Source organism: Carcharodon carcharias, chromosome 13 (assembly GCF_017639515.1).
Source record: "Carcharodon carcharias isolate sCarCar2 chromosome 13, sCarCar2.pri, whole genome shotgun sequence".
Classification (NCBI taxonomy): Eukaryota; Metazoa; Chordata; class Chondrichthyes; order Lamniformes; family Lamnidae; genus Carcharodon; species Carcharodon carcharias.
The window spans coordinates 30,658,545-30,677,391 of record NC_054479.1 but is presented as its reverse complement, the minus strand read 5'-3'; the positions used below and the strand labels follow the sequence as shown (position 1 = coordinate 30,677,391).

Here is an 18,847-nt window from a genome sequence, read left to right as displayed (position 1 = left end):
GAGTAACTTAATGATAGTTTTACAATAGAAGACAGACTATACTATAAACTAATTTTTAAAAAATGGCCAGTTTTGTAGGGCAAATGCATTCTGTCTCACGCTCCATTCCATTCACTTTTGCCAGGAAAATAATGCAAGAAAGTGAACATAACCACAGCAGATAAATCACTGGTTTTCAGACCAATCAAAAGCACATATTTAACTTAAAACTTCCCTTAGTCTTTGTACACTCACCTTTGGGATCATAGTCCTTCCTAATGATAACCTGGTCTGGAGTAGGAGGAAGTGGTGGAGGCATTGGGTTATCAGGAGGTGGTGGGGCTTTCTGATTTTCTTCTTCTTCATCTGATCCCTAAGTGAAACAATTGTACGTAAATTTAAATGTGTAAAAATAAACACCTCATTGACAATAAGTTAAACTATAAAGTTGGTATTTTCTCTACTGTTTTTCTGTTGTGTTCCTACTTCGGAGAAAGACTTACAGCTCCCATATATCTAGCAATACCATTCCTGATATGGTCACTGGAATATGGATGCCACACGCCTTACTGCTTTGAACCTTTGACCTAAGACACAGTTAAACTGAAGAACTCATTATATAGTGATCCAAATGCACAAAAAAATGTGCCATATTGTTTACTTTAAATTATGTTTGTGATTGTGTCATGCAAACTAAAGTTATCCCAAGAAATTTTAGGCTTGAGCTCTCCCTGAAGGAAACTAATACTTAATCACATTGACAACACCAATTCAATAATGCAGTCCCTTTGCTAGCAGACTCATTCTTTGGATAATATCACTCCAAAAGAAAGTTGCTTGGTGATCCTCCAGAGTTGGCATAGTGTCAAACATCCAGGTGAGAAAAGTTTTAAACTCACAATGTATCTAATCATTAAAAAAAATACTTGCAACAGAATCCACAAACAGAAACCTAGGCCAAGCAAAACTCCATGTTTGTTCTGCATTTGGATCAGCTTGTTTTCTAAACTTTACCATGTAGGTATATCAGGTATATTATGTTTGCTTAGAGACATTGAGCCACTTAACTGAAGTCTTAAAACTGATCTTAAAACACTGAATGATGAATTAATATAAACGTTTACTTGGCACCAGTGTCAAAAGAAAGATATATTTTGAAACACAAAAATCAACTCAGTCCTTTTGAAATACAATACGATTTGTGGTACAAAGTACATTTTCAAAAGGTAACAGGATTTCAATGTGACACCATAAATATCAAATATCTAAAATTTCAATGGGCTTTCAAAGTTTGTTACAAGTAAAATTCAACATTAAGCCAGTATCAGGTTCTCATAAAAACGTATTTATTTCAAAAACAACTCATTCTGTTAACAGACTAGCTCCTTGTGCTGGTTGACTCAATTGTTGTGATTTGAATGAAAGAGAATATCAGTGACTAATACGATCTGCTAATAACTTGAATGTATACCAGAATTGAACGTTATCACTATTACTTATTTCACGATTCACAAGATATTTTAAAACCAGATTAAACAAAACTTGGCATGATAAGAGTTATTACTTTTCTTCTTTTCCCAACTTTACCAATGGACAGCACCAATAGCTTTGCATCTTACTCGCTAATTCTTATTTTATAATCTGTAATCAATTAGATTTTCAATAGTTCGGTCAGTAATCCTAGTAGCGATTTGCAAAACTGACAGTTAACTTGCTAACATTCCCTTCTTAGGTAATTAAACTGAACAAGGAAATAATCATTAAAATTATCTTTGCATCAATAACCAGGATCACCTTTAGTATCATACCTCATCCATATCCTGTACTTGTGTATCTTGATCCAATTGTGATGGGGTCTCTTCTGGCTTATCCTCTGTCTCTTCAACTTCTTCATCAGATTCCACCTCCATTTCAACCTCCTCACTCTCCCCAAACTTCTCATATCTCTCCTGCATCAAAATACGAGCTCCAAGCTCTTCCGGTGTAGTTGGTGGAGGGAAATGCCCTGTAATTAGAAAGGTTAATTACCTGATGAACTTAGTTGCTTTACATATCTACTTTTTACCATCACTCCACCAACAAAAGAGTATCATTCCCACTGCAGAATTTCTACTTTAATCAGATTCACAACAGTATTTTCTTCTTCGAGGGGAAGACAGGGGCATAGTGGTGACATCACTGGACTAGTAATCCAGAGGCTCAGGCTAATGCTCTGGTGACAGGGGTCCCACCACGGCTGAGGTGGAATTTAAATTCAATTAATAAATCTGGAATATAAATTTAATCTCAGTAATGGTGACCATGACAACTGAAATCATTTGTTGCAAAAACTCATCTGGTTCACTAATGTCCTTTGGGGAAGGAAATCTGCCATTCTTACCCAGTCTGGCCTACATGTGATTCCAGATCCACAGCACTGCCCTTGGAAATTACCTAGCAAACCATTCCATTCAAGGGCAATTAGGATGGGCTACAAAGCTGGCCTTTCTAGCAACGTCCATATCGCATGAAAGAATAAAGAAAAGAAACAGAAGGAGAAATTCTGTCCCATTAATGGCCAATAGGAGTGCACTTCTGGTGATCAGCATTCAGTCATCCAAATTTACCAAAGAAAAGCATCATATGCAATGAATTACTTTAAAACGCAGTAACTATTGTTATATAGACAAATTTGGCCGCTACATTGTGCATGCCAAGGAGTTTGGTTGAGAGAATATACAGCAGAACTCCTACTATTTTTAAATATTGCCATTGAATCTTCACCAATGGAATAGGTAGATGGGACCTCAGTTTAAAATCTGATCTGAAGAACAATATCACAGCACTTACTCAGTACAACACTCGATCTCTACTGTAGTTTATGCACACAAGTCCTGGAGCAAGGCTCGAACCTATAACCTTCTGATTCACTGGCTAGTAACTAAGCCAAAATGACAGATAACAGAGTGCTCCAAAAACACATAGATTTCTTGAAAAAAAACAAACTATACTGATAGATGCAATATATTCCACAATTTGTGCTGACTGCAACAGCTACTTGTAATTATAAATAAAATGTAGAAAAACATCCCAAGGACCATCAGAGGCAAAAGGAAAAAACAGATCTTGTCAAAGAACAAATTAGGAGGGATGTCCAAAATTTTGTTTAAAGAGATGGTTTTTAAGGAAGGTCATGAAGGGAGGAAAATGAAGGTGTTTAGGGAGGTGTTGTGTAGCATAACATCCGGGTGGCTGAAGATATGCCCAAAATTGGTGTGATGAAGGGATGGGTGTACAAGAGGCCAGAATCAATAAACACAGTTCTGGGAAGGTAGGGGGGTGACATGGATGGAAGAGGTTACAGAGATGAGGAAATATGAGCCAGTGGCATAATTTAAACACAATGATGAGTAGATTAAGTTTGAGTTGGGAAACTGGAAGCCACATAGGCTGGTGAGGACAGGAACAATGGGTGAGCAGGTCTTGTTGTGGGATAGGTTGCAGGCAGTACAGATTTATATGGGTTGAAGTATATAGTGAGTACAGATCAGGGGCTGGCTAAAAGAGCATTGAGGAACTCATCATATATGATGGTTTCAATGACATAGGGGTTGAGGGAGGAGCGATGGCAAGTGATCTTATGGAGGTAGAAGTTGGAAGGCAGTCTTTGTAATGTGAAAGGAATGAGAGTCAATAATTCAGCTTGGGGTCAAACAGAACACTAAAGATGCAAATAATCCAACTGTAAACTTTAGGCAGGGACAGGATTGGAGTTACTGTTCAGCAGACAGAAGTTGTCCCAGGATTGAAGATGATGGTTAGATTCTTCCCAACATTTAGCTGCATGAAAGCATTATTCATCCAAGACTTGTGTTGAAAAAGCAGTCTGATAGCACTGAGACAGCAAAGGGCAAGAGAGATGATGGGGCCATAGAGCTGGGTATCATTAGTGTACATATGTAAGCTGATCCCATGTCTGGGATTTCAGCCAGGGCAACATGTAGCTGAGGAAGAGAAGAGCACCAAGAATGGATCTTTCATGGACTCTTGAGGTGACAGTGCAAGTGTGCGAAAAGAAGCTATTGCTACAAATAGTCTGGTTACATCTGATTAGGTTAAGAGTGGAAGCAGTTTCATCACACTGGACAGTGAAGGAGGAGGTCATTGGAGGAAGACAGTGGAGCAGGAGGAGAAGACAGGTTCAGAAATGACAATGCATCCCAATCACAGTGAACATCATTACACAACTTCATCCAAGGCTATTTTTGTACTAGAGGACGGGTGGAAATCTGATTGGAGGGATTCAAATAGGATGCTGTGTGAGAAACACACTCAAATTTGGGGGGAAAAATATATTCAAGGATCTTGGAAGAGGAAAGAGAGATGGGAATTATTTACAATGTCAGCTAGCATGGGAGGCAGGTGTTCAGTGGAAATGGGGTCAAGTGAGGAACAGGCGAATCTCATAGATGAGCTGAGTTTGGCAACAGCATAAAAAAATGGTGCAGAGAAACTGGAAATGGGTGGGGTTCATGGCTAGGATAGATGAGGTACTGAGGATAGGTTTGGCTTAGATTGGGAAGGGGCAAAATAAAGAAAAAAAACTTGAATGCATTGTTTCCATCTTTCTATGATCTCTGCATACTGTTGAAGGCAAGGTTGGAAGAGGTTGGAGACAGGGGTGTAAGGAGTTGCCTGGTCAGAGAGAAAAGGAACCTGGACCATCTAAGCACTTTAAGATTGCCAAAATTATCCATGACTCCAGGGCAAAGGACAGCAAAGCCCAGTAGAGCTTCACATGATTGAGACAAATCTGACAATGGTGGTTAAGTCACTTGTGTGCTAGATATGCTCAAGTTTGCACCCTTGGACTTGAGTGGTTTTATTGGAGGAATGATTGCGATGATACAATGAATGTTTTGCTGGATAAAGGCATTAAAGGTGAAGAGAGAGACTGGCTTAAAACATCAACTGCTGCAGAGGAATAGTGCAAACATAGGGGCAAAGGTTAAGCTAATTAAATATTTTCACCATTAATTTATACAATTAACTGCATACGAAAAATGGTTTGAAACATTAAATACTTATATGCAGATATTCAACTAATGCAGGTTTGACTATTTTTGTATTAGATGACTTGCCAATTAAAAATACTATTTACTTTGGCAAGAGCAACTGCCTTTGCAGCTGTTCATCAGCCTTCAAAGAATCAGTTTTCTTAAGGGCATCATTTCCTACTTCCTTGCTCAATGTCAGGATTGTCAATATCATGTTTGTTTCAATTATCCTCTTCAGAGTCAGCTCACTTTCATTTTCCTCTCACTAAACATTTTGGGGTATATGTGGTATGAATTACCCAAATTGTATATTATTTTGGCTTGCATATAACACTACAACAGATTAGTGTTGATACTATCACAAATTTACATTAAATTCAAATTGGGACATTTGAAAATGCTTGTTTTAGACAGTGATTCATTACAACAATATACATTACACAGGGACCATTGCTTATTAGTAATTTCATTCATTCTAAAAGTTAAATAACTGTTGCTATATACTCTGATTTTTAGAAAAGAAGTAATTTTTTCCCTTATTTGAACCATCTTCCCTGGTTACAACAATAATTTGTATTTAGAAGCTTAAAATGAGCAGCTTCAAAGCAACAGGAATTCAACTGTTATTTTTTATTAACATTTCAAACCAATTTACTGTAATTGCAAATGCAAAAAAAAATCAAAGGAAAGGATATTGGAAATACCGTGATCATGGAGTGAAAATGGTTAATCTCGGAAAGATTGCATTCAGTGTTTAAATCTAAATCAATATTACATTCTAAAATATAGTAATAATGTTACCTTGTTCATTGGGCTGGAAGTCAACAGTTTCCACCACCACAAAGTCATGCCAGTCAATCTGTGCATAGGCTACTCTCTCCCTTTCCCGCTCTTCCTCTTCTTTCCTCCTCTCACGCTCCTGGAATTTGGCCCATTCAACTCGGTATCTAACCTAGGTTATACACACTAAAATTATTTGCATGTCGATATTATGATCCATATTCCTTTTATGCATGGTTGACGGACTTCTTAGTCTCCTACACTCCTGAAGATGAAACTTTCAAAATGGCTAAAAAAATCAGATCATCAAATAAAATGGAGGCAGCAGAGGGGTTGAGTGAGATGGTGGATTGGTAGAGCTGGGTGTTGTTAACGTGTATGTGGAAACTGATCCCATAAAGGAGTAGAGAGCCATATATCAAGTTACAAATGAAAAGTTGCATATCCAGGTTTTTAGACGTGAAATTAAGTGACATAGTAGTGTAGATGAGAGTAGAAAGTTGCAAAGGGATATTGTTATGATTAAGTGAATGGGCAAAACTGTGGCAGATGGGAGCTTAATGTGGGGAAGCAGGTCATTGACATTTCGGACCTAAAAGATAGATGAACCTATTTTCTAACTGGTGAGAAATTAGGAACTGAGGAATAGGGAAATTTAGGGATCCAAGTACAGAAATCACTAAAAGCTAATGGACAGGTCCAACAAATAATTTAAAATTCCTGTGGAATACTGGCCTTTATCTCAAGAGGACTAGAGTACCAAGGGGTGGAAGTTACATTACAGCTATAAAAAGTTCTGGGTTAAACTCCATTTAGAGTACTAGGTTCAGTACTAGGCACCTCATCTCAGGAAAGATATCATGGCCTTTGATGGGGTTTAGCAGAGATTAACTAGAATTAAACCAGGCCTAAAAGGGTTAAATTGAGATGACAGGTTGTATAGACTAAGTTTGTATTCCCTTGTGTCAAAGATTAAGGAGTGATCTATCTGAGACATCAAAGATGATTAAAGAAGTTGACAGGATAGATAGAGACATACTATTTCCTCTGGTGGGTAAGTCCAGACCATGAGGACATAATTTTAAAATTAGAGCTAGGCTCTTCAGAGGTAATGTCAGGAAGCACTTCTTCACACAAAGAATCATGGAAATCTGAAACTCTCTCCCAAAAAGCTGTTGAGGCAAAGCCAACTGAAAATTTCAAAACAGAGTACAAAGTGATATGAACCCAATGCAGGCAGATGGAGTTAAGGTACAGATCAGGCATGATCTAAATAATGGTAGAACAGATTTGAAGGGCTAAATGGTCTAATCCTGTTCCTATGTTCCACATCTTGAATATTACCAAAGACAGTATGTGGATGAGGAAGAGGCAATAGGTTGATCTTTGGGGGTGGGAAGGCATTGGATAAAAACACCACATTATTGATTAACCCTTTGCAATATAAAGTTCCAGAATCTAAAAGGACTATTTATTGCCCCAAATAGTAATTTATAAAATTGTTACAGCAAGTCCTCATTTAAAGTTGTGGCTACGTTCCAGAAAATGAGTTTAAATGAAACAACTTTAAGTGTATCATAGGTTTCCATAGCAATCACTGTTAAAGCCGGAGTTAGGTTCCTTTGGACATTTCTCACCCAGAAAAAAAAAACATGTACAAGTTGAAATTCTTAACCATGCATGTGCAGCACTGTGCATTCCCATCTGAAATAACTTGCAAACTAAAATACATTACTAAATATAAAAATACAATATACAATTATTTTAAAACAATACAGTACAGTGCTCACCTCAGTACACATTACTTTTAGATTGACCAGGTTCTATTTAGTAGCAGAAGTTGGTTGGTGCAGTTAAAGCTAAAAGCCTGACTCCCTGTATTGACCAGCTTCTGCCACTGGATGGAGCCTAGGACTTGGTGCAAGTTCAGAAGCGAAGCCAGAAGTCAGGAGCTGCTGAAGAACAGACCCCAAGGATTAAAGTAAGAACAGAGGGCAGGAGTTGGCAAGGGCGGGAGCACTGCAGGAAACTCATGTAAGCAGCCAGGCCACAGCAGAGGAAGTCTACTGTAAACGATGTTAAAGTGAAACTTGCAATGCTAAACAGATATACTGACTATTAACAATGTTAAAATGAAACATTAAGTGAGTCGACGTTAAGCAAGGACTTACTGCATTGCTTTGTGATACACTTTATACAAATATTAATTAGATGTTACAGTTATGAAAATAATTAATTCAGCTAGTTTTACTTTTGCTTATTACAGTGATATTTACAGTCTCACCTGATCTAAAACTTCTTTAGGATTTTCTGCTTCTTTTTTCAATTTCTGAAGCAGTCCTTTTGGAGGTATTAAGATCTGAACAGAAGAAAAATATAAATATAAAACATGTAAAACATAAGTAAGCTTTGCCCCTTATAAAAGTGTCAAGGTTAAAATCAGTAGACATCTGTTTATAATATTGTCATTCTAGTATATCTGGCTAAGCCAAATAGTTTCTCAGTCGGGTATTGTGTTCCCCAGTACATCATTAACAAGTCCTGCTCAAATCAAATTCCAGAACTGAACCTCGATCTTGTCAATCAAAACTACGAAAATACTTGCAAAAATTGAACAAAATTTTGCTGCAACAACTTTGTTTTAAGTGTTGAATAATGTATTTTAAAGTTACTTCATTATAAAATTATAAACTTAACTAAATGTTAAATTCCCTTACAACTCTTCAATATTACACTACTCTCTGACTAGAGCTTTACAAGCATGGTTGTTTTTAAACATCTCAGGTTTGTGAAAACTATGTACTCTTTTTTCCCACAACACATGCCTGGTGCCCTCAACTGAGGAGAAAAGTAATTGCCTGTGACATATTACAATCCCTGTGGGGGAACTGTAAATCAAAATAACCAAATTTACTCAATGAGCCTAAATGAGAAATTACCAACAAGATTCCACTTTCTGTAGCTCTTACTTTAACATGACTCAGAACCAGCGCAAATTATACATAAATTAATAGTGTTATGTTCCTGAACCAGACCCCCAAGTTTTTGGGAAGATCTGGATAGGGACCAATAATTTTTTTGTTTAAAGTAGACAAAGTTTGAGATTCGAGACACTTGCTCAGAGAATAAAGCCACAAGATTCCACAGGTTTTGAACAAACAAAAATAAACTTTACTATAAAAAAGGTCAGAAAGATAAAACTATTTACAATATCTTATATTCAAGGGTAATATGAGGTACATGTGACTTAAGAGGCAAATTGTGGCCTAACACCCACACTATAATTTAAATACCAAATGCAACCAAGACAGGTCCCACAGATTTCTCAGCAATCCAGCAGGCGTCAGTCAATATTGAAGGTCAACCAATCTCACTGGAACTCTCAAGGGCTTGCAGTCTTCACCTTCAAAGACCTTGCCTTGGAATTCTCTCCAAATGTTGCTCCAACTCCGACAGCCTCAACAACATCCCACCTTTCAGGGTTTCAATCTCGTTTCTTAAGACTCTTATTTCCCTGGATTCCTGAATTTGCAACCCAGCACCAACTCACAGGCACAACGTCAGCCCTTCAGCCATGCCAAGCAGATCACTGCTGGCCCAAACGGATACCTTTGCCCCAACAGAATCGCCAGAGCTTCTCCCGTGCCCGCTTCCAATGCCGGGGCTTCTCCCGAGCCCGCTTCCAATGCCGGGGCTTCTCCCAAGCTCGCTTCCAACGCCGGGGCTTCTCCCGAGCCCTCACTACTTAAAGTCTGCCAACCGTAGCCTGGAGCCTTTTTCTCTGCTCCTCTTTAACTGGGACCCCTCCCTGTCCCCGGTCTAGGACTCCGCTCAATTATGGTGCTTTGCTCCCAATCACACGATTGGGGTTTTCATGCTCTTTTCTTTTTGCACAAGTGCACTGGGTCTGTCCTCGGCCTGAAAAACTAAAAACCCGAAACTCCCGAGATATAGCTCCCAGCCTCCGCGCTCGATGAGGTAAGTTTGGATCTCATAACAAGAGGCAAATGATACTTCAAATAAAAAGGTAAATTTCATTTTAAATTGTCAATACAACAAAGATGTGTCTTAGACAACCACAAGCATTTGCATCAATCCCCACAAACGTGGCAGTATGTAGCTACACAATTCCACAATATTTAATTTAAAAAAAAACTATGTTGATAAGCTTCAACAAGATATTTCTCATGTTGCTTTTGATGCACAAAGTCTGCCTTATAGCACTGCCCACAGATCAAAAATTAGCCAATTATTGCCTCTAATAGCTTACTGGAATTAAAAAGCCCTTTTGTGTTCTCTACAAAAGATGAATAAATGTTTTATTGAACTTCACGACCGTTGCACAAATATGAAGGCTAAACAGTGGCTTGAGGTTAATATTACACATTTGACCTGATTAAAAAATTGCAAATTTTATACCTTGTATAAGAAAAGGTGAACACTTTGGCAACTTTTTAGTAAATGCAACCAACCTAGTACACATAGCAAATGTATATTGGAAGTTCTGTCTACCTAAAGAGCTGTAGTACTGTGGCAAAAGACCTCAAGAGCTGGGAGCATACTGCCAGTGATGTGCCTCATATATCCCATCTGAAGCTCAAAGCTGGGATTGTACAGTGAAAATGTGTCTATCATAATTTTAAAAAGCTATCAAATTAAAGTGATGGGGTGACCAGCTGTGTGGAGTTCTGAAAGCCAAGTCCAACAGCCAGTAATACCTCAAATATATATGGAATTGTTACAAATGCAAGACTTTATAAGATGGTTATATTGCAAAAGAGAGAGACAGAGGCAGAGAGAGATGCTGCTGGGTGTACGAAACAGAGAAGCTACAGCTATGAGAGCAGGGTGCTTGTAAGAGTCGGTTTTCTGTTTAGAAATAAGTCGACAGAACAGATGGAACTTTTGGAGATTTAAGAACCAAAGTGGGTCTTGTGGCTGGAAATCAGTTTGAGTATACTCATGAAGTTTCCGGTTGTGTGAATTGGTTTATGGGGAAAGAATTTTTTCTGTACTTTGGTGTATTTCTTGCCTACTAAGTAATGTTTAGTATACATTGATTTTAATTTGATTGTTACAGTAAAAAACTTAAAATGTGAAATCTTGTCATGTGGTCCTTTGAGTCAGTCACTGGGAAATTTGTTTTTATTCCTTCATGGGATGTGGGCATCACCGGCTAGACCAGCGTTTATTACCCACACCTAATTGGCCTTGAGAAGATGGTGATGAGCTGCCTCCTTGAACCGCTGAAGTCCATGTGGTGTAGGTACACTCAGTGCTGTTAGGGAGTTTGTTTCAGGATTTTGACCCAGCAACAGTGAAGGAACAGTGATATATTTCCAAGTCAGGATGGTGAGTGACCACCAGGTGGTGGTGTTCCCATGTGTCTGCTGCCCTTGTCTTTCTAGATGGTAGCGGTTGTGGGTTTGGAAGGTGCTGTCTAAGGAGGCTTCGTGAGTTCCTGCAGTGCGCTTTGTAGATGGCGCACACTGCTCCCACTGTGCGTTGGTGGTGGAAGGAGTGAATGTTTGTGGATGTGGTGCCAATCAGCAGGCTGTCCTGGATGGTGTCAAGCTTCCTGAGTGTTGTTGGAGCTGCACGCATCCAGGCAAATGGAGAGTATTCCATCACACTTCTGGCTTGCAGATGGTGGACAAGCTCTGGGAGTCAGGAAATTAGTTACTTGTTGCAGGATTCCTAGCCTCTGACCTACTAGTCCAGTTCAGTTTCTGGTCAATGGTAATCTGCAGGATGTTGATAATGGGGGATTCAGCGATGGCAATGCCATTGAATGTCAAGGAGCAATGGTTAGATTCTCTCTTGTTGGAGATGGTCATTGCCTGGCACTTGTGTGGCACGAATTATCAATGAACATCCCAGCTCCTGACCTTATGATGAAAGGAAGGTCATTGATGAAGCAGCTGAAGATGGCTGGGCCTAGAACACTACCCTGAGAAACTCCTGCAGTTCTGTCCCGGAACTGAGATGACCGACCTTCAACAACCACAACCACTTGTGCTAGATTTGACTCCAACCAGTGGAGTTTTCCGTGATTCCCACTGACTCCACTTTTGCTAGGGCTCCCTCAATGGCAACCTCAGTCAAATGCTGCCTTGCTCTCAAGGGTAGTCACTCTCACCTCACCAGTTGAGCTCTTTTGTCCATGTTTGGAGCAAGGCTGTAATGAGGTCAAGAGCTGAATGACCCTGCTGGAACCCAAACTGAGCCGTCAGTGAGCAGGTTATTGCTAAGCAAGTGCTGCCTGATAGCACTATTGGTGACCCCTTCCATCACTTTACTGATGGAGAGTAGACTAATGGGGCGGTAATTGGCCGGGTTGGATTTGTCCTGCTTTTTGTATACATAACATACCCGGGCAATTTTCCACATTGCCGGGTAGACGCCGGTGTTGTAGCTGTTCTGGAACAGCTTGGCTAGGGCCGAGGCAAGTTCTGGAAGACAAGTCTTCAGTATTATTGCCAGAATGTTGTCAGGGTCCATAGCCTCTGCAGCATCCAGTGCCTTCAGCCATTTCTTGATATCACGTGGAGTGAGTTGAATTGGCTGAAGACTGGCATCAGTGATGCTGGGGATCTCCAGAGCGGACAGAGATGGTCATCCACTTGGCACTTCTGGCTGACGGTTGCTGTGAATGCTTCAGAATTCGCTGATTGTTGCGAAACATTCACAACAATCTTCAGCCTTATCTTTTGCACTGATGTGCTGGGCTCCCCCACCACTGAGGATGGGAATATTTATGGAGGCTCCTCCTCCAGCAAGTTGTTTAAGTGTACACCACCATTCACAACTGGATGTGGCAGAGCTGCAGAGCTTAGATCTGATCCATTGGTTGTAGAATCGCTTAGCTCTGTCTATTGCTTGCTGCTTATGCTGTTTGACATACAAGTAGTCCTTGTTGCAGCTTAACCAGGTTGACATTCCATTTTTAGGTATGCCTGGTGTTGCTCTGGGCATGCCCTCCTGCATTCTTCATTGAACTAGGGTTGATCCCTTGGCTTGGTGGTAATGGTAGAGTGGGGGGATATGCTGGGCCATGAGGTTACAGATTGTGGTTGAGCACAATTGTGCTGCTGCTGATGGCCTACAGGGCTTCATGGTTGCCAAGTATCAAGTTGTTACATCTGTCCAATTTAGCACAACATGCTGCACAACACAATGGAGGATATCCTCAACGTGAAGACAGGACTTCGTTTCCACAAGCACCGTTGGTGGTCACTCCTACTAATACTGTCATGGACAGATGCATCTACAGCAGGCAGGTTGGGTGAGCATGAAGTCAAGTATGCTTTTCTCTGTTGTTAGTTCCCTTACCACCTGCCACAGACCCAGTCTAGCAGCAATATGCTTTAGGACTCTGCCAGCCGTAGTGGTGCTACCAAGCCACTCTTGGTGATGAACATCGAAGTCCCCACCCAGAGTATATTCTGCGCCCTGGCCACCCTCAGTGCTTCCTCCCAAGTACTGTTCAACATGGAGGAATATTGATTCATTGGCTGAGGGGGGACGGTACGTGGTAATCAGCAGGAGGTTTCCTTCCCCATGTTTGACTTGGTGCCTTGAAACTTCATGGGGTCTGGAGTCGATGTTGAGGACTTCCAGGGCAACTCCCTCCCAACTGTATACCACTGTGTCGCCACCTCTGCTGGGTCTGTCCTGCTGGTGGCTCAAGACATATCCAGGGATGGTGATGGCGATGTAAGGTATCTGTTAAGGTATGATTCCATGAATATGACTATGTCAGGCTGTTGCTTGACTAGTCTGTGAGGCAGCTCTCCCAATTTTGGCACAAGCCCCCAGATATTAGTAAGGATGACTTCGCAGGGTCATATCACTCTTTAAAAGTTATTAGTCTCTACAGAGGTTGTAACAAAACATACAAGGAATTTCTGAATCTTTGAGATTTAACAGATTTCCAAACATTTACAATGGTAAGAAAAAAATAAGATTTTGGATTACAGAGCAAATTATATGCATTCAACTTCCATTTCTAACCTTCAGCATCTCCCCTTAGCCCTACAAGATTTGCTTCCCTTAATAAGCACTACTGCACAATTGGAGACATGTTAGTCTTGCACTTTAAAACTATTTACAACTGAACTTCCAAAAGTCAATCCTATCACGTGCAAGTACATTACTTTAGCTTGATCCACACACTTAACAATAACACACTTACACATAATAACTTCTATTGGTAACCTTTAAATACCTTTGTGTACTGCTCCACGAGTTTGGTGAAATAATTGAACAGACTGTGCTGCGGTCGCAGAAAGTCAAACTGATAGTTACGTTGTTCTTTCTGCATCAGCTGAGTCAAAAACTGTCGACCATTTCTTGCAACGAATTGAGCGGTTAGCTTCACAACATCCAAATCAAAGGCTGAGATTGATGGGGGATCAGCAATGAATTCAAATTCGGGTGGGGGTTCCTTTGGGACAATTGTTTCCTGAATCACCTGTGCTTGCACCTATTTAGTGTAGACGGGAGAGAAAATAAATTCTCAGAAATCATAATTTCGCAAATGTGATTTAATGGAATTATAATTTTTTTCTACTAGAAACTTGAAACTGCAAAAATATGATTTATTGAAGGATAATTTATAAAAATACAAAAGGAAAAAGAACATGTAATCTTTAAATGTTTGTGTGATAACACATCACAATAAATGTTCACAAACAGCATTTGTCTATTTGAATAAAACAGTTAGGTGTGCACTTCCCTCTTTTAATCCCTCTCTAAGTTGCCAGACTGCTTGTCTGACATCCAGTACTGGATGAGCAGAAATTTCCTTCAACTAAATATTGGGAAGGTCAAAACTATTGTTTTTGGTCTGTGCCATGCACTCTGTTTCCTAGCTACTGACTCCACCCTTCTCCCTGGCTACTGCCTGAGGCTGAACCAGACCATTTACAACTTAATTTGACCTAAAGATGAGCTTCCAACCATATATTGTCAGCATCGCCAAGACGGTCGACTTTCACCTCCATAACAATGCCCGACTCCACTCCTGCTTCAGTTCATTTGCTGCTGAAACTCGCATCCGCGCCAATTTGCTCAAGACGTGACCATTCCACAGCGTCCTCGCAAGCCTCCTAATTTCCACCCTCCATAAAATCCCACTTCCCATATCCTAACTCGTATAAAGCCCGATTCATCAATTACCCCTATGCTTGTTGACCTATATTGGCTCCAGTGTTGGGAATGCTTCAATTTTGATGTCGTAAGATCACAGTCCTAAAATGTTAGCTCTGTTTCTCTCTCCACAGATACTGCCAGATCTGAGTATTTCCAGAATTTTGTTTTTATTTAAAATTCTCTCCCTTGTTTTTAATCGACCTCCATGGCCTCACCCTTCCCCATTTCTGTATCTTCCTCCAGCATTACAAGCCTCCAAAATCTCCGCAGTCTCTCAATTCTGAGCACTCGACCATTCCCGATTTTAACCGTTCACCATTAGCAGCCATTCTTTCAGTTGTCAAGGCTTTAAACTCTGGAAGACCATCCCTCAACCTCTCCACCTCCTCAACTCTCTCCCCTTTAAGATGCTCCTTAAAATCTCTTTGACCAAGCTTGGACTTGACAGGGTGAACGTGGAAAGGATGGGAGAATCTTGTGGGAGAATCTAGAACTCAGGGTCACTGTTTCAAATTAAGGGGTCGCCCATTTAGGACAGATATGGGGAATTTTTTTTCTCTCAGAAGGTTGAGAGACTTTGGAATGCTCTTCCTCAAAAGATGGTTGAGGCAGATCCTTGAATATCTTTAAGGCAGAGGTAGATATTCTTGATAAGCAAGGGGGTCAATAGTTATCAGGGGTAGGCAGGAATATGCGGTTCAAATCAGATCAGCCATGATCTTATTGAATGGCGGAGCAGGCTTGAGGGACCAAGTGGCCTACTCCTGTTCCTAAGCTTTTGATCACCTGCCCTGATATCTCCTTAAGTGGCTCAGTGTCAAATTTTGTTTGATAATGTCCTGTGAAGAGCCTAGATACATTTTCTGTTCTAGGTGCTATATAACTGCAAGTTGTTGTTATTGTTAGTAAGGTTACTCACCTTCTGTGGCAGCTGTTGCTGCTGCTGCATAACCTTCGGTATAGCAGCTGAAGGTTCTTGTCCTTTCCCCTCCTTGAACTCGTTAACTTTATGCCGGTAATATGCATGGTAAGGATCATTTGGATTCAAGAAGTTAAACTTGGAGTTGTTTATTTCATTCTGACGGATACGGGCTTCAAATTCTGGGCCATTTCTATTCAATGCAAAATAATTTCCACAGTTAAACTCAGAGGATCATTGAATTACAACTACAGGCATCTGTCAGAATACGGTACTCACCTGGCTACGAAACTCGCAGTCTTGTCAACAATGTTCCTGACCTCAGGAGGAGGGTAGATAATCCCAACAATAGGTTTGGAAGTTGCAGATTCATCTTTTGTTTCTTCTGGCAACTTTAAAACAAAAGCCAATAATTGTCACCAATTTCTTCAAGCATCTTAAGATTCCTTTAATCAAAGTTTATGCCTGCTGATGACAGAGGATCAGAATTCATGTTGTGGAAAATGGTACTTTTGTGCCAACGAACCTCTACAGAACATTAACCTTTGAAGGAACATTCATGCTATGGTAAAATAGCAGCAATACACTCAAATTTTATGGTGACTTATGCTAGTGACCAAGCTGTTTAGGAGAAATTACTGGAAGCTGATATCCACCTGAGAGCTCAAACTTATGTTTGTCCACTGTCTCATTATCATGACTGGTGGCAGAATTGAGGTAAGCAGATTAATTTGGCTCCAAGATCTCACATTTGGTAATGGGATATTAGAACCTAGTTGATTCTCTGTGGCAATCTAAGTAAACCAATTTCTGTACCAGACAGGTCTACAGTAATTGTATTCCAGTACTTACAGTACTCCAGAGCACTACTGATAATTGGCCTGCCAACCTGTCTCTTTGATGGGCTAGGCCTGTCATTGAGGTATGGAATTCTTCCCATGAACTGCAGAAAATTCTACAGGCAATGCTCTATTTGTAGGATGGCCTAGCTGGACAAGCAGCAAAAAGTATTTCAATGCTTGCTGTGGTAGGCTGTGTGATTTTAGGTAATCAAAATTTAGCAGTGCCCCCGGAACACACCAGAGGGTCTTTCTTTCATATTCACAAAATCAGAGTTGTTACAGCACAGGAGGCGGCCATTTGACCCATTGTGTCTGCACCAGCTCTCCGAATGAGCAACTCACCTAGTGCCATTCCCCCACCTTCTCCCAATAACCCTGAACATTTTCCCTAATTCCCTTCTGAATGCTTCATTTGAACTTGCCTCCACCACACTCTCAGGCAGTGCATTCCCAAACCCTAACCATTCGCTGTATAAGTTCCTCATCTCACTTTTGCTTCTATTACTAATTACTTTAAATCTATTCCCTCTCATTCCCGATCCTTTCACGAGTGGGAACAGTTTCCCCTATCTACTCTGTCCAGATCTGTCATGATTTTGAATACCTCTATCAAATCTCCAAGATATCTGAAGATTTTTTTTAATTGATAATATTCCTCAACTTGAAGAATTTATGCAAAAATTATATGTGCATTCTCTTGGGATTTTATGTCTCTCCAATATTGGGCAAATGCAATCTCTACTTATATGGGTTGCCTGGTGGTCTGGTTAATAGACTCTTAATGATTTTTGTATGGGGTAGAGCACATTTGGACCACGTAAGACTCCAGGGTATGTAATTCCATTACAATTTAGTTGTTCCATAATATATTTTGCTCAGCTCCATCATCCCCATCCAAGACCCTAATGGACTATGTTTTCTGACAACATTTAACAGTATTTCTGTAAATTATGTTCTTAATATGATTGGTACCATGTGCAGGATACCATGCCAGGTTGATACCCTCCAAGTTTCCCTGGTCATTAAAGTAGATGCAGACAATGTCATAATCCTGCACTAATACTCAGCACGGAAGCTACACTGCAGTCTTCTAATCTCAATTGTTGTTTTACAATATTATATACCTCCTGTTTAATGTTACCCATCGGATTTCAAACGATCATTTAATAATGCATCTCCCATTACCAATTGCTCAGATTTGTGTGGGCTGGGGGGGTGGGGGTGGTGGGTTGGTCTCTAGAACTAATGTATAACCTTCCTCCTTGCAGTCGGGGTAGATTTTAGTGCAAATTAAACACAGCGCCTGGTGTCTCTGATCGACCTATGACTGAGATAAATCAGACGGACAGCCCCCGATGCGTGTATGTCTTTAACCATGTGTCCATCGGACTGTTTCTCAGTCCAGCTCGCATCACCAGCGGGAACTACAGCGGGGGAGGCAGGATAATAGCCGCTGCCCCGGAGTCCGGAGCTCCCAGGCCGACCGGGGGTTTGTGGTGGAGGAAGCGACGGCGGTGGTGAGTGCGACTGCCAGTCCCAGCCAGTGAGCTGGAGGCCTTGGCGGGGGGGGGGGGGGGCGCCACATTACATCGGCAGGAGTGACGACGGTGCCAATTTTTATTTCCCCCTTTCTTTTTAAAACTCACCTGATTAGTTTCGGCCTGAGGTGGCGGTAAGGCCTGCACAGGTCCGGCCGGCATGGCTCCGGTCCCGGAGGAGCAGAGGGGAAGCTTCAAATCACCTCAACTCCGCCAACAAAACTCGGGGTAAACAAGATGGCGGCCGTGGACTGCACCATCTGCCTCTTCATTACAGGGGGGGGATGAGGGGGGGAGGTTCGGCCTCCATCATAGCGCGCATTGAATTAGGTTAGCGATTCCAATCACAAGATATTTGAAGATTACTGTTTTTTATTTGATAATATTATTTTTGTCATATCTGAATGGGGAGAGTCCTTTTTTCTTCTGAACCCTGGTTTGCATGGCACAGCCCTTACGTCTTGAGATAATGTCACGCACGTAAAACGCGCAAGCAGACCTCACGCTACGTGCGTCCATGACAGCACGTTCTCAAACTAACGGTCGGTCGGCCGGCTGCAGGTAAACACGGCTCCCGTCACGTACTGGGCTTGGCCCAGC

The 18,847-nt window shown here is 41.0% G+C and overlaps 1 protein-coding gene across 1 annotated transcript in view; it reads right to left on the bottom strand.

The window, feature by feature from the left end:
* The window catches only part of sf3a1 (splicing factor 3a, subunit 1), a 32,294-nt gene extending 13,636 nt beyond the window's left edge, over positions 1–18,658 (bottom strand). Inside the window, exons 1-8 of the mRNA XM_041202854.1 lie at positions 18,356–18,658; positions 16,147–16,259; positions 15,868–16,060; positions 14,023–14,280; positions 8,080–8,154; positions 5,817–5,967; positions 1,788–1,984; positions 235–352 (exon numbers count right to left, since the gene is read on the bottom strand). Coding sequence (XP_041058788.1) covers positions 235–352; positions 1,788–1,984; positions 5,817–5,967; positions 8,080–8,154; positions 14,023–14,280; positions 15,868–16,060; positions 16,147–16,259; positions 18,356–18,409 — 1,159 coding nt within the window. The 5' untranslated portion in view covers positions 18,410–18,658. The remainder of the gene's footprint in view (positions 1–234; positions 353–1,787; positions 1,985–5,816; positions 5,968–8,079; positions 8,155–14,022; positions 14,281–15,867; positions 16,061–16,146; positions 16,260–18,355) is intronic.
* Between the last annotated feature and the right edge of the window lie 189 nt (positions 18,659–18,847).